The 16,439-nt window shown below is 46.7% G+C and overlaps 2 protein-coding genes across 3 annotated transcripts in view; one reads left to right on the top strand and one right to left on the bottom strand.

Annotated features, from left to right (window-relative positions):
* The first annotated feature begins 1,007 nt into the window (after positions 1-1,007).
* Positions 1,008-10,754, top strand: PSMB8 (proteasome 20S subunit beta 8). Its single transcript, XM_075323242.1, has 6 exons — positions 1,008-1,328; positions 2,403-2,547; positions 3,304-3,415; positions 4,716-4,845; positions 7,285-7,489; positions 10,557-10,754. The coding sequence occupies exons 1-6, from the start codon at positions 1,197-1,199 to the stop codon at positions 10,646-10,648; spliced, it is 816 nt and encodes a 271-aa protein (XP_075179357.1). The 5' UTR covers positions 1,008-1,196; the 3' UTR covers positions 10,649-10,754.
* Positions 10,755-10,776: 22 nt separating this feature from the next.
* The window catches only part of TAP1 (transporter 1, ATP binding cassette subfamily B member), a 38,898-nt gene continuing 33,235 nt past the window's right edge, over positions 10,777-16,439 (bottom strand). For both annotated transcript variants that reach the window (XM_075323244.1, XM_075323243.1), the window contains 2 exons: positions 15,553-15,689; positions 10,777-13,708 (listed from right to left, as the gene is read on the bottom strand). In XM_075323244.1, the coding sequence (XP_075179359.1) occupies positions 13,481-13,708; positions 15,553-15,689 (365 nt within the window). In that variant the 3' untranslated portion in view covers positions 10,777-13,480. The remainder of the gene's footprint in view (positions 13,709-15,552; positions 15,690-16,439) is intronic.

Here is a 16,439-nt window from a genome sequence, read left to right on the forward strand (position 1 = left end):
CGCATATATGGTGGTCGTGTTTAGCCTTGCAGTCCTTTTGGGGGGGGGGTGCTAGAGGCGATCAAAGAGGTTTCAGGAGTGATCGTGCCTAGACGCCCTGAGGCGGTTCTGCTCTACATGTTCCCTATGCCGCAGGCTGCGTACAAAAAATCTGTTCTGCGACACCTCCTACAGGCGGCCAAGACGGTTATACCCCGTCACTGGAAGAAGGCAGACTCTCCAACCTTGGAAGAGTGGATTGACGAGGTGAATGCAATATATCGGATGGAGAGGGTTCTGGCCCAGTCGCGGGGGGATGCAGAGTCTGTGATCACAAAATGGTCCCACTGGGAGTCTTATTTGGCAGGGTCTGGCTCAAACCCATGACATGACCCAAATCCCCTTGTTGATCGGTACCTTTTACCTCCTTACATAAACATGGCGGGCAGGTGAAGGCCCCATGGCACCCTCTTTCGATACTCTTTCTCCCTTTCTGTCTTCCTTCCTCTCTCTTTCCACTCTCTGACCTTTCTTATTAGGAGTTTCTTTTATGGTAAGTTTCCTTTAGGGGAATGAGAGAGGGGTGGAAGGGGGAGTCTGTGTGCCAGGAGTTCTTTTAGGTGGTTTAGTGGATGATTGTCACAATATCGCCTGTGTGCAGTGCCCTCCAGCCCCCTCTCTCCCCTTCTTTCCTTTATTTGTTGCACCTCATGGTCCTGGTACTCATAATTGTTATGCAACATGTATCTGTATGACCTGAAAAAAAAAAAAAAAAAAAAAAAGCTATAAAAAGTCATAAATTCTAAAATATTAAATTGCTAACATTAAGAGAGAAAAAAAAAAAATAAATCACATTTGTGATGGTATAATTTCAAAAGATAACATATTGCTGTGAGTATTTAGAGCTTGAAGTCCTTGGTCATGAAAGGGTAACGGAGCTTCTTTTTTTACTGACTGACAAGTTACCACGAACCATGAAGTAAACCTAGCTGAGATCTTTCCGATTTTTGCTATGAACAGTCAACATGAGACTGAGGAGGAGGAGAATAGGATGAGATCAACACTTTCACTTTCATGCAGGCAGAATACGTCAGGAAAAGAACAAGACGAAGAGAGATTTATATAAAACAGAGAGGAGAAAGGAGAGATAGAGAAGTGTAGATCCAGGAGAACAGAAGACTGAGGATCACTTTTCGGGGGCGAGTCTTCTCCTTGGTATGGCTCTTCTGAATTTTTGTGGGTCGTCTGGACACGAGGACTGGAGACTGCCCCTCTCTGGTGGTAAAATTTCACCCACAGTCTCCTTTAAACCATACAACACTGAACTGACGGTGCCACCCGGATGCCAGGTACAGATAATATTACTTATTGGGTCACGTCTCATTGACTTCTATAATGATTTCATGGCATTACAGCAGTATCAAATTCTTTTTTGTAGAGTAGATGTTATCAAACTTGTAAATTATTGGATTATTTCTTTAAGCAAAATTTGCTGCTGAAATTTTTTATATATTTGAAGTTCGAAACGTCCAGTTGTTTGAGTTTGATGGTCTTTATGTGGGATATGCGACACCTGCCGATGAGCTGTTTCATGTGGACGTGGCAGTTGTGCCACAGCGGCGACTACAGCCACGTGACTGCTGCAGCCAATGACTGGACTCAGCTTGTCATGTGTACATCGGAAGAGGATTGTCAGTGATTGGCTGCAGTGGTACATGTGCTGTACTCCTGAGGCAACATGTCAACAAATGCCAGAGCGGTGGCAGAAAGACAGGACTGAACCTGGAGAGGCTGAGTATTGGTATGTTTGTTATTTTCTAGGTTTCCAACCCTATAATGAAAAAAACTAAAATAATAAGTATTCCCGGGCAAACACTTCAACAAGGAAGTCAGGAGCATGGAAGCGCATGGGGAAAAGGAGGCAAATTCCTTCTCTTTCAGTAGGAAAAAGCGGTCCCTTTAGACCTCGAAAGGCCTTGGAGCTTCAACGCACCCTGCTCATCCAGCCAACCAGTACCCTCCTCTACTGACAATTGTCAAGAATCCCAAAACAGCTGTCAACACTATGGTTTCCGGCTTGGCCAAGATCCTTAAGCATATTGCAATGCTTATTAATGATTTGGATGACTTATAGGGTAACTGTCTCCAATAGTTGCCATAAGACGAGAGTGAAAGCAATCGGTGCTGTGGACAACTCTTCCACTTTTCTAATTCCTTTAGTATTGGTAAATCTTATTGTGACTGGCCTTCATGTTGAGGGCCAAAAAGAGCAATATTGGCCCCAGGTGGTGCATGTGTGCCCAAGACCAGGTATAATCATAACATTATGAGTATGTAACTGTTTGGGTTTTCTTAGTGGGAACATTGAGAAACTCAGATCCAGATAATGTTGGACCTCATAATTTATATATTTTTTTTCTCAGCCTGCAGCATTTCTGCGTCGTCTGGAGGAAGGGGTGGATGGCGTAAAACTAGAGCCATGGCACGGGACTACCACACTGGCCTTCAAGTTCCAGCATGGAGTGATTGTGGCAGTGGACTCACGTGCATCGGCAGGGCAATATATCTGTAAGTGATAAATGAGTGTAAAGTGCTGAAAAGTATTGTCTACATTAGAATCTTTTTGTATAGGCCAAAAGGACTCTTGGGGCCTCCTAGGCTCCAGGGTCCGGGTGCGATTGCAACCCCTGTACCTATTGTAGTTATGTACCTGCTCAGAGCTGGATGTTTCTCGCAACCCTCTCTCAGCGCACATGTGGTTTGTGACCTTCTCTCAGAGCTGAATCTGGCTTGTGAGCCTCTCTCAGAGCTGAATGTGCCTCGTGCCCCTCTCTCAGAGCTGGATGTGGCTTGCGCCCCTCTCTCAAAGCTGAATGTGGCTTGCGCCCCTCTCTCAGAGCTGAATGTGGCTCGCTCCCCTCTCTCAGAGCTGAATGTGGCTCGCTCCCCTCTCTCAGAGCTGAATGTGGCTCGCGCCCCTCTCTCAGAGCTGAATGTGGCTCGCTCCCCTCTCTCAGAGCTGAATGTGGCTTGCGCCCCTCTCTCAGAGCTGGATGTGGCTTGCGCCCCTCTCTCAGAGCTGAATGTGGCTTGCGCCCCTCTCTCAGAGCTGGATGTGGCTTGCGCCCCTCTCTCAGAGCTGAATGTGGTTTGCTCCCCTCTCTCAGAGCTGAATGTGGCTCATAGCTCTCTCTCAGAGCTAAATGTGGTTCGCAAGGTCAGAAAGGTTGGGGACCTCTGTAGTCTAGTGATTTAGTATTAGCAATTAGTTACCTGATATTTGTATATAATGATTCTCGTATATGTCATGTTCCTTTCCCACAGCTACAGTGAAGTTTAATAAAGTGATTGAGATAAACCCGTACCTGCTGGGCACCATGTCCGGGAGCGCTGCAGACTGCCAGTACTGGGAACGGCTTCTCGCCAAGGAGTGCAGGTGTCTGATACAATATATATGTATAATTTGTTTTCTTTGTCATTATTTACGACTCATGTAACTATTTTATGCTCATTGGATTTGGTATATACTACTATGCAGACTGTGACTTTGCTTGTTTTTCTTGTCTTTCTTTTTGCACTGTTACCAGTGGGTACACATATGTGTATCATTCTGCAAAAATCCTTTATTGCTGCATATAGCAATACAAGTAAGACAGCCAATGCATGCAATTGCAGGTCTACCAGAGCGCTGGTGCTTTATTAGATCTTGTAATTATTCAAGGAGTCCTGGACAATTATCAACGATGTTCAGCCAGACCACACTTCTTAGTTATGCAAGTGTGTAGGTTACATTTTTCCCGATCAGTCTCCTGACAATGATTCTTGGACCGGTCGGGGGTCTCCTGACAATGATTCTTGGACCGGTCGGGGGTCTCCTGACAATGATGCTTGGACCGGTTACGGGTTGGACCAGCCGTGGGTCTCTCAATAGCAATTCCAGGATTGGCTATGGCTCTCCTGACAGCGATGCTTGGACCGACTGTGGAGTTCCTGACAGTAATACCCGTACTAGCGGTTCATCTCTTGACAATGATGCTTGGCTGGCCATAGGTCTCTTGAATAATCAGTCACATCAAGAGGAGGAGGGGAGGAGAAGCTAAGCGCTTCTCTTGGTTACCCGATGTGTACCTTGGTTATCAGCGTCCGCAGCTTCCAGACGCCGGCTCCTGCTCCCTGCACATTCAGATCTTTGCTCTCTCGCTGTCACACACAGCGATCTGTGCGTCACAGCGGGAGAGCAACGTCCAAAAAATGAACCAGGGCTGTGTGTAACGAGCAGCGATCTCGCAGCAGGGGCCAGATCACTGCTCAGTGTCACACACAGCGAGATCACTGATGAGGTCACTGCTGCGTCACAAAAACCGTGACTCAGCAGCGATCTCGCTATGTGAGAAGTACCCCTAATAGCCAGATCATCCAGGGGTCTCCTAATGGCAATGCCTGGATTGGCTGGGGGTCTCCTGACTTTGATGCCTGGATTGACTGTAGTCCTCCTAGCAATAAAATATCCAAATATTTCTTCTGCTCTTAAAGTTTAGGTAAAAAAATGGATCCATCTTTTAAAAGAGGGTTGCTATGAAGCTGACTAAATAACAGTATGTGGTCCTTTGTGCCAGAAATAAGAACTGTAGGAGCTCAGGGCTCCATTTTTTTGGTACAATACCAGCTTGAAAATGTTTTGGATTTATTTAGAAGATACATTTTACCTAATTTCTATACTTTTGTGTTTCTATCAGGTTATATCAGCTGCGGAATAATTCCCGGATCACGGTGTCGGCAGCTTCCAAACTCTTGTGTAACATGATGCTGGAGTACAGAGGTACAGGCCTGAGTGTGGGCAGCATGATCTGCGGCTGGGATGAGAAGGTAATCGGCTCCGCACAACGATTAGGTGGCAGAATTGCTTCATTTCATTTATATAAATGCCTGACGCTGGTGCTATGAAACGTTATTGAATGTCCAAATAGAATTAGGTGAGATAAGGCAATCGTTAATCTTCCGAAGCAATCGGTATCGAGATATGAGACAAACGTTTACCATAAATCTAGATGACGAGGAGCGATGGTGTGTTCCGTGCATAATACTGACGATGAGGAGCGATGGTGTGTGTTTGGTATATAATACTGATGATGAGGAGCGATCATGTGTTTGGTATATAATACTGATGATGAGGAGCGATCATGTGTTTGGTATATAATACTGATGATGAGGAGCGATGGTGTGTTTGGTACATAATACTGACGATGAGGAGCGATGGTGTGTTCCGTGCATAATACTGATGATGAGGAGCGATGGTGTGTTCCGTGCATAATACTGATGATGAGGAGCGATGGTGTGTTCCGTGCATAATACTGATGATGAGGAGCGATGGTGTGTTCCGTGCATAATACTGACGATGAGGAGCGATGGTGTGTTTGGTATATAATACTGACGATGAGGAGCGATGGTGTGTGTTTGGTATATAATACTGACGATGAGGAGCGATGGTGTGTTCGGTACATAATACTGACGATGAGGAGCGATGGTGTGTTCTGTACATAATACTGACGATGAGGAGCGATCATGTGTTTGGTATATAATACTGACGATGAGGAGCGATGGTGTGTTCTGTACATAATACTGACGATGAGGAGCGATCGTGTGTTTGGTATATAATACTGACGATGAGGGGCGATCGTGTGTTTGGTATATAATACTGACGATGAGGAGCGATGGTGTGTTCTGTACATAATACTGACGATGAGGAGCGATGGTGTGTTTGGTACATAATACTGACGATGAGGAGCGATGGTGTGTTTGGTACATAATACTGACGATGAGGAGCGATGGTGTGTTTGGTACATAATACTGACTATGAGGAGCGATGGTGTGTTCTGTACATAATACTGACGATGAGGAGCGATCGTGTGTTTGGTATATAATACTGACGATGAGGAGTGATGGTGTGTTTGGTACATAATACTGACGATGAGGAGCGATGGTGTGTTTGGTATATAATAATGACGATGAGGAGCGATGGTGTGTTCTGTACATAATACTGACGATGAGGAGCGATGGTGTGTTCTGTACATAATACTGACGATGAGGAGCGATCGTGTGTTTGGTATATAATACTGACGATGAGGAGTGATGGTGTGTTTGGTACATAATACTGACGATGAGGAGCGATGGTGTGTTCTGTACATAATAATGACGATGAGGAGCGATGGTGTGTTTGGTACATAATACTGATGATGAGGAGCGATGGTGTGTTCTGTACATAATACTGATGATGAGGAGCGATGGTGTGTTGTGCACATAATACTGACGATGAGGAGCGATGGTGTGTTTTGTTTATAATACTGACGATGAGGAGCGATGGTGTGCTCTGTACATAATACTGATGATGAGGAGCGATGGTGTGTTGTGCACATAATACTGACGATGAGGAGCGATGGTGTGTTTTGTTTATAATACTGACGATGAGGAGCGATGGTGTGCTCTGTACATAATACTGATGATGAGGAGCGATGGTGTGCTCTGTACATAATACTGATGATGAGGAGCGATGGTGTGTTGTGCACATAATACTGATGATGAGGAGCGATGGTGTGTTTTGTTTATAATACTGACGATGAGGAGCGATGGTGTGCTCTGTACATAATACTGATGATGAGGAGCGATGGTGTGCTCTGTAGATAATACTGACGATGAGGAGCGATGGTGTGTTTAGTATATAATACTGACGATGAGGAGCGATGGTGTGTTTTGTTTATAATACTGACGATGAGGAGCGATGGTGTGCTCTGTAGATAATACTGACGATGAGGAGAGATGGTGTGCTCTGTACATAATACTGACGATGAGGAGCGATGGTGTGCTCTGTACATAATACTGATGATGAGGAGCGATGGTGTGCTCTGTAGATAATACTGACGATGAGGAGAGATGGTGTGCTCTGTACATAATACTGACAATGAGGAGCGATGGTGTGCTCTGTACATAATACTGACGATGAGGAGCGATGGTGTGCTCTGTCCATAATACTGACGATGAGGAGTGATGGTATTCTCTGTACATAATACATAATAGTGATGATGAGGAGCGATGGTGTGCTCTGTACATAATACTGACGATGAGAAGCGATGGTGTGTTTTGTATATAATACTGACGATGAGGAGCGATGGTGTGTTTGGTATATAATACTGACGATGAGGAGTGATGATGTGCTCTGTACATAATACTGACGATGAGGAGTGATGATGTGTTCTGGGCATAATGCCCAATATCGGATCGGAACCAATTATAATCTATGTAACGTTACAGGGACCTGGATTATATTACGTTGATGAAAACGGGACAAGACTCACCAATGACATGTTCTCCACGGGATCAGGAAGCTCCTATGCATATGGAGTTATGGACAGCGGATACCGTAAGGATCTGAGCCCTAAAGAAGCATATGACCTGGGCCGCAGAGCCATCAGTTATGCCGCACACCGCGATAATTATTCCGGAGGGGTGGTGAATAGTAAGTATCTGCTACCACAGGTATATATATATATTATTTTTCTTACTATATTTTTGAGTCACACTGGTGAACTTGACTATGAGATCACTTGATCGCTAATATAATACTCCTTCGCGGAAGCTAGTTTAAATTACGGTTGTGATAGAAGAGTGTTGTAGCTGATGCCAACTGCCAATGATGTGGTCTTCACCGAACCATAAATATTCGGCCTAACAGGGAACGTGTCATCAAAAAATGCCTAAATTCCCACTGTAAATTTTCTTTCCTTTACGCCAAAGCAGCAGCATGACCTCCATTGGTGCTGCACTGTAGGACGACAAGGAATGACCTATTGACTAAACCAGGTTTTTATGTTAAATTTTATTTTTAATATTATTTTTATCTTTTACTTTTATTTTTCATATCACAATTTGTATGTAAAACAAATGTAGAGCAGAGAGATTAGATTCTCCTATCTGAGGAAAGGTGTCAAATTACAGTATTTATCTCACCACTTGTTCTCCCTCTTGTCTATGGGAAAGACAAAAAAAGCTGATGTCACGATTGTCACTGTGCGTCTTGTGACTAGGCACAAGCTCAGGACTAGCTTCATTTCATCTGAGACCATGCACATTTAAACATTGTTTTTCCCTTTGGGCACATGATGGGTTAACGCCTTCTCTTCTGTAGTAGCAGACTTGCTCAGCTGTCTGTGGTTAATCACTTCCGGCCTAGGTTTAAGCCCTCTGCTTCCTGGAGAGTTTGCTGGTTATTCTATTTACTTTGGAGCTATCCTGGAGCAGGGAGGATGTGTTTCCTGCTGCTGTTGTGTGGTTTGTTATAGTTGTCAGTTGTTGTTTCTACTGCCTTCCCTTAGTTACCCTTACCCGTCCACCTTTGGTTGCTCCCTGGTGTAGGTTCTAGGTGTGCATGAGTTTTGATTTACCCTTACTGTTATTCTTTGTTGGTGGGGTTTTTGGGATCTACGTCCTGGTCAGTCTCCTGGGTGGTGGGGACTTTGTCATCATGGCCAGGACAGGAGTTAGGGCCAGGTTGGGGGCCCGTACCTCCCTATCTTCAAGGGTACCTCCGGGTGTGAGGGTGAGCTCAAAGACCCCAGCATTAGGGTCTGCATAGGTTCCCCTGTGTTCCCTGGCCATCCGTTACACACCCTTGTAACAACCTAGCACTGGCCCCGACTATCTCCATCAGTCCCATAGACTAATCCTGCCCACTGTTCCCTTCAATCCGATCCATTATAGGACTCAGGACCCCTGTTTTAGTAATTGTGGGGTTCCCAGTGATCATACAATTATCATAATTCCTATAAAAAGAATTATGTTCCAACCCCTTTAAGCTCTAGTCCCTTTTGACCCTTCTAGAAGTTCATTGATAGAGGATAACTTCCAGATTGCTCTGAATCCAACTGCTAGGGCGCCCGCCGATCTGGAGAATGCTGTTGTTGGCTATGAGCAGGACTTTGAGAATGAATAGAGCAGAGGAATCCATGCTCAACCTCCACTCTTGCTCAACCTCCACTCTTGCACAACCTCCACTCTTGCACAACCTCCACTCTTGCACAACCTCCACTCTTGCACAACCTCCACTCTTGCACAACCTCCACTCTTGCTCAACCTCCACTCTTGCTCAACCTCCACTCTTGCACAACCTCCACTCTTGCACAACCTCCACCCTTGCACAACCTCCACCCTTGCACAACCTCCACTCTTGCTCAACCTCCACTCTTGCACAACCTCCACCCTTGCACAACCTCCACCCTTGCACAACCTCCACTCTTGCACAACCTCCACTCTTGCTCAACCTCCACTCTTGCTCAACCTCCACTCTTGCACAACCTCCACCCTTGCACAACCTCCACCCTTGCACAACCTCCACCCTTGCACAACCTCCACTCTTGCTCAACCTCCACTCTTGCACAACCTCCACTCTTGCACAACCTCCACTCTTGCACAACCTCCACTCTTGCTCAACCTCCACTCTTGCACAACCTCCACTCTTGCACAACCTCCACCCTTGCACAACCTCCACCCTTGCACAACCTCCACCCTTGCACAACCTCCACTCTTGCACAACCTCCACTCTTGCTCAACCTCCACTCTTGCTCAACCTCTACTCTTGCACAACCTCCACTCTTGCACAACCTCCACTCTTGCACAACCTCCACTCTTGCTCAACCTCCACTCTTGCTCAACCTCCACTCTTGCTCAACCTCCACTCTTGCTCAACCTCCACTCTTGCACAACCTCCACTCTTGCACAACCTCCACCCTTGCACAACCTCCACTCTTGCACAACCTCCACCCTTGCACAACCTCCACTCTTGCACAACCTCCACTCTTGCACAACCTCCACTCTTGCACAACCTCCACTCTTGCACAACCTCCACTCTTGCTCAACCTCCACTCTTGCTCAACCTCCACTCTTGCACAACCTCCACTCTTGCACAACCTCCACTCTTGCACAACCTCCACTCTTGCACAACTTCCGCTCTTGCACAACCTCCACTCTTGCACAACCTCCACTCTTGCACAACCTCCACTCTTGCTCAACCTCCACTCTTGCTCAACCTCCACTCTTGCACAACCTCCACTCTTGCACAACCTCCACTCTTGCACAACCTCCACTCTTGCACAACTTCCGCTCTTCAGTACGTCATCTTCGCGATGGGTGGCAGGGCCCAAGTGGTCAGAAATCTAGAGATCAGGAAGTTTTCTTTTATCCTACGATTAGTAGGTAAAAGGTTTATACCAAAGTTTAAAGTTAACAGAGGACAGCCATGTTTATAAAAGGAAAAAAGAAACCATGCCTAGGAGAGAAATCCACCTCCTTGCACTAGCGCTGCTGCTTCTACTGAGCAATAAGTGATGACGTCACAACCTCCAGACCCATGATTACCTCCAGGGTCCGGTGACTGATGCTCAGGACGTCATAACTTCTGGTCGGTCTGGCGGAGACCATTAGAGTTCTAGCACCGGAGCGAAGGGGTGGATTTCGCCGGTGAGTGTGGCTCACCCCCCTTTTAATGAATTTGATGACATAGACTAAATGATTGGTGTCTGTCTCCTCAGTGTATCATATGAAGGAGGACGGCTGGGTGAAAGTCGGGCAGTATGATATCAGCGATCTACTGCATGACTACGAGGAAGGAAAGAAGCAGTAACAGTGGGTTTGAGCTCCAGAGACGACGACTTCATCACCACGTTCACATTTCTCCATCTTTCGTTATCCCAACAAACCTGCGCTTGTCATTATCCAAAAATAAAATTTTCTAACATTTTATTTGTTTTATTATTTATTGCGTCTAATCCATATATCTAAAAATACATTAAATTATAACACATTGCACTAAAAAGGTAGAAAAATAGTCTGAAATTGACAATGGTGCAGCCTGAATGGTAAAATATCTGGCTGCCATTTTCACATTTGCTGTCAGTGAATGATACAATTGTATCCGGTGTAGGCAACGCTCTGCGAGCGAAACATCCCGGACTCCAGTCTGATATATTGCTGCAAACTAAAAGAGCCTTGTGTTTAGCTCACGGAGGGAAATTAGCTTTGTACAGGTTTTCGTATTCGCAACATGTGAAAAGTTTAAAACCTAGCTTTTAATAATTTACCAAAAAACGAGTTAAATTCCAATGGCCATAGAAGACATACTTACAAACAAAAGGAACCCTATTTTGGCAAAGAGGGAATATAAAGATACGGGTGTGCCAAACCTTCAGATCAGCCTCATCAGGAACCTTTACATCAACCAAGAAACAACAGTCCAAACGGAACATGGTGACCCGACATGGTTCAAAGTAGAGCAAAGAGTCAGAAAAGGAGGTGTCCTGTCACCATTCTCTTCAATTTATATGCGGAGGCTATTTTCAGGAAGGCCGGACTTGCCGAAAAAGAAGAAAGAACCAAAATTGCTGGACAAATCAGCAATAATCTTAAATACGCAGACAATACAATATTGATAGCGTACATGGCATTAAGGACTCTTATTACGGAGTGTCAAGATGGAAAGCTCAAACATGTGACTCCTACTGAATACAAAGAAGACGGAGATATTGAGTAACACCAGGTAGAACCAGGACACATTTCAGATGGAATCTGTAAACTACTCGGATCAATGGAAAAATAAAATACGGCACTCCTGTTTTTTTGAAGGTGCCTGGATAGGATCCAACTCCGTAGATAGTAGAAAAAGAATTCGGCACTCAAAATCAATGCAAGGGTGGGTATTTTAATCGTGATCCAAATGAATGTCATCCAACATGTTGTACACCATTCATTTGGATCACGATTAAAATACCCACATCTACTTGAATGAATGATCACTCAAGATGCAGCGGACACTGGAAGTCAATAGGAGAATAGCTATGGGCAAATCAACAATGAAGTCACTGGACAAGGTCTGCAAATCAAGGAGCATTTCACTGGTGACGAAGACACAACTCGTACATAGTCTGGTCTCGGCTCGTACATAGTTTGGTCTTTTCTGTAGTCACATATGGATGCAAATCCTGGACAATAAAGAAACAAGATAGTAGAAAAATCAACACCTTTGAAACATGATGCTGGAGAAGGAAGTTACCAATACCATGAATGGCAAAAATAACAAACAAATCAATTCTGAACAAATCAATACAGACTCGTCACTAAAATCAAACTACGACCCGTCTACACATTATATGCACTGGAGAAGGACATAATGGTGGGAAGAATAGAAGGAACAAGACAAAGAGGAAAATCAACAACCCGATGGCTTGATATTCTCAAGAAAAAGATGGAGAAGACCCTGGTGGACCTATCTAGGCAGAGAAGACTGGTGGGCCTATCTAGGAGAAGAAGACCCTGCTAGAGCTATCTAGGTGGAGAAGACCCTGCTAGAGCTATCTAGGTGGAGAAGACCCTGCTAGAGCTATCTAGGTGGAGAAGACCCTGCTAGAGCTATCTAGGTGGAGAAGACCCTGCTAGAGCTATCTAGGTGGAGAAGACCCTGCTAGAGCTATCTAGGTGGAGAAGACCCTGCTAGAGCTATATAGGTGGTGAAGACCCTGCTAGAGCTATCTAGGCGGAGAAGACCCTGCTGGACCTATCTAGCCTGCACAAGATCAATCTTTCTACAGAGCGTTCATCCATCAAGTCATCATGGCTCGAGATCAAACTGGAAGCTGTTAAAAAAAAAAAAGTAGACCTATATAGCAGTGTTAGCTATTATAAGAAAACTTGGAACAGTCTCACCCTTTTATACATGGATATTCATCAGGGTTTTTTCACCTGAGGATACAGATCCTCTTTTTTTTTCCTGCAGGGGGACATCCTGCTGCTTGAGAGCTCCATTTCACCCTATGGGAGCTAAACTTGGTGCTGCTGTGCCCCCAAAACTCCTGCCCTTACACACATTGTATGTACAGGTTTATTGTATTCTCATTCACTGACAGCAAGCACATGCACTATGAAAAACATACAAATACCGCAAATACTGGTTAAGATATATTACAAAAACTCATCATGGAGAAAAAAACCATAATAGTTGTTGACTTGGCTGCCTGCAAAAGGTTAAGGCCAGACGGTGACTTGAGGCCACCTGACATAAGGTAACAGCAGTGTGACAATGCGAGCTTATGTTACACATCTACAAGGCACCGTGTGGCCTAACTCTCATAGATATCAGCGCAGCGTGCCACAGACACACGAGGGCCACAGACACACGAGGGCCACAGACACACGAGGGCCACAGACACACGAGGGCCACAGACACACGAGGGCCACAGACACACGAGGGCCACAGACACAAGAGGGCCACAGACACACGAGGGCCACAGACACACGAGGGCCACAGACACACGAGGGCCACAGACACACGAGGGCCACAGACACACGAGGGCCACAGACACAAGGGACACCGCATAAGAGACAATGCATGAGGGGCTCAACATGAGGGACACGACTCTAGGGACACTGCACAAGGGGCAAGGCACAAGAGGAGACCTCATGCTCATCCCTGTGGCACGTCTCCGTTCTGCCGGTGGAAGGTGCTGCGCTGCTTGTTCCAGAGTCTCCAGTAGACGCCCTCCTGGGCCAGTAACTGTTCGTGTCTGCCGGACTCTCTGATCTGACCTTCTTCCAGAACCAGAATGTGGTCGGCCTTCTCCACGACGTTCAGGCGGTGGGATATCAGCAGTACGGTCCGTCTGTTTGGGTTGTCATACACTGTGCTTTGTATCTGGAGAGAAAAGTCACATCACAGTCAGCGACCCTCCTCTGTGACATGGGTGCAAATCTAATATGCAAAAGCAAGCAAACAGATGAGGACGGCGCAGCCCCGGAGGGCACCGGGATGTGTGCGATTCCCACCCCGGTCTATTATACATGTGTGAATAACAGTTACATAAAAACAGGGCTCGGGTTCGGGGATCGAATGCTTTATGTGCGAACTTAACTCGCGCAAGTATCGCTGTGCTCAGGTACACTCGGTGCTCGGATTCACTCAGTGCCCGGGTACGCTCGGTGCTCAGGTATGCTTGGTGCTCGAGTACGCTCTGTGCTCAGGTTTGCTCTGTGCTCAGGTACGCTCTGTGCTCAGGTTTGCTCGGTGCTCAGGTACGCTCAGTGCTCAGGTTTGCTCGGTGTTCAGGTTTGCTCGGTGCTCAGGTTTGCTCGGTGCTCAGGTATGCTCGGTGCTCAGGTACGCTCGGTGCTCAGGTACGCTCGGTGCTCGAGTACGCTCGGTGCTCAGGTTTGCTCGGTGCTCAGGTTTACTCGGTGCTCAGGTATGCTCGGTGCTCAGGTATGCTCGGTGCTCAGGTATGCTCGGTGCTCAGGTATGCTTGGTGCTCAGGTATGCTCGGTGCTCAGGTATGCTCGGTGCTCAGGTATGCTCGGTGCTCAGGTTTGCTCGGTGCTCAGGTACGCTCAGTGCTCAGGTTTGCTCGGTGTTCAGGTACGCTCTGTGCTCAGGTTTTCTCGGTGCTCAGGTACGCTCGATGCTCAGGTACGCTCGGTGCTCAGGTATGCTCGGTGCTCGAGTACGCTCGGTGCTCAGGTTTGCTCGGTGCTCAGGTTTACTCGGTGCTCAGGTATGCTCGGTGCTCAGGTATGCTCGGTGCTCAGGTATGCTCGGTGCTCAGGTATGCTTGGTGCTCAGGTATGCTCGGTGCTCAGGTATGCTCGGTGCTCAGGTATGCTCAGTTCTCGAGTACGCTCGGTGCTCGAGTACGCTCGGTGCTCAGGTATGCTCTGTGCTCAGGTATGCTCGGTGCTCAGGTACGCTCGGTGCTCAGGTATGCTCGGTGCTCGAGTACGCTCGGTGCTCAGGTTTGCTCGGTGCTCAGGTTTACTCGGTGCTCAGGTATGCTCGGTGCTCAGGTACGCTCGGTGCTCAGGTATGCTCGGTGCTCAGGTACGCTCAGTGCTCAGGTATGCTCGGTGCTCAGGTACGCTCGGTGCTCAGGTGCGCTCGATGCTCAGGTAAGCTTGGTGCTCAGGTACGCTCGATGCTTGAGTACGCTCGGGGCTCAGGTACGCGCAATGCTCAGGTAAGCTTGGTGCTCAGGTATGCTTGGTGCTCAGGTATGCTCGGTGCTCAGATACGCTCGGTGCTCAGGTACGCTCGATGCTCAGGTAAGCTTGGTGCTCAGGTACGCTCGATGCTTGGGTACGCTCAGGGCTCAGGTACGCGCAATGCTCAGGTAAGCTTGGTGCTCAGGTACGCTCGGTACTCAGGTACGCTCCGTGCTCAGGTACACTCGTTACTCAGGTTTGCTCGGTGCTCAGGTACGCTCGATGCTTGGGTACGTTCGGTGCTCAGGTACGCTCGATGCTCAGGTACGCTCGATGCTCGGGTACGCTCGGTGCTTAGCCCAGTGTGAGCTGCTTGCAGTGTCTGACCGGCTTCATCTGCGTATATGGGGCGTGTGCTGCCGATACGGATGATATTCTACAAACACGGACTGATTGTATCTTTCTGTGAGGTCGGACTGTCATTCAATGACACCGTTTGTGTATAGCAGATCAGCGGTCACTTATGGCAGCAGGCAGATCGTCTACCTCGGCCCTTACAAATCTCACCTTGAGTTCACTTTCGGTGTCTAGTGAGCTGCTGACGTCATCCAGGATAAGGACCTTGGGGTCCCGCACCAGGGCCCGCGCTAAGGCCGTCCTTTGCTTCTGACCTCCTGATAGGAGTCCGCCTTTCTGTCCGGCACCTAAAATACAGCATTATTACTAAAATAATCTGCAGGACGCCCACGATTCATACATTAATTGCTGTGTGTATTCAGGGTCGGCCTTAGGAGTGAGCAACCTGCGCAGCTGCTGCTACTAAAGTCCACCATCCAAAACGTGTGACCACTAAACATCGTAATGCAGACTCTATAGCGGTATTATTCACAAACTGTATAGCACTGTTAGACCATGTCATGTATGGAGTCGTTATGGTAATTGCTGGTATAATATGAGCACTGTATGGCAGTGTATACACTGTATATCACATGTAATGCATAGAGCTGGCGGGTACTATAAAAGCTTAGTTATTTAGTTAAAGAGTTATTCCCATTTCCAAGATCCTATCCCAATATGTAGTAGGTGTAATGATAATAATATTAACAAAAACCTTTAATTAGAAATGTAGTATAGTTCTGATTAGCTATGTCTCTTACCTCATGTGCAGGGCATTGCAGTTTAGTTACGACTACTCATATAGTGAGTTAGTTACTTGTGGTCATAACCATGGATACTTAAGCTGCAATGCCCTGCACATGGGGTAAGAGACATAGAAATGTAGTGTAGGTCTCCTGATTAGCTATGTCTCTTACCTCATGTGCAGGGCATTGCAGCTTAATTACAACCACTCATATAGTGAGTTAGTTGCTTGTTGTCTTAACCATGGATGCCTAAGCTACAATGCCCTGCATATGGGGTAAGAGACCTAGCAATGTAGTATAGGTCTCCTGATT

The sequence above is a fragment of the Anomaloglossus baeobatrachus genome, chromosome 9 (genome assembly GCF_048569485.1).
Source record: "Anomaloglossus baeobatrachus isolate aAnoBae1 chromosome 9, aAnoBae1.hap1, whole genome shotgun sequence".
Classification (NCBI taxonomy): domain Eukaryota; kingdom Metazoa; phylum Chordata; class Amphibia; order Anura; family Aromobatidae; genus Anomaloglossus; species Anomaloglossus baeobatrachus.

Coding starts and splice junctions, on each gene's coding strand:
- PSMB8 (XM_075323242.1), top strand. CDS start 1,197: ATGGCTCTTCTGAATTTTTGTGGGTCGTCTGGACACGAGGACTGGAGA. Junction 1,329..2,402: donor CGGTGCCACCCGGATGCCAG/GTACAGATAATA, acceptor TTTTTTTCTCAG/CCTGCAGCATTTCTGCGTCG. Junction 2,548..3,303: donor ATCGGCAGGGCAATATATCT/GTAAGTGATAAA, acceptor CCTTTCCCACAG/CTACAGTGAAGTTTAATAAA.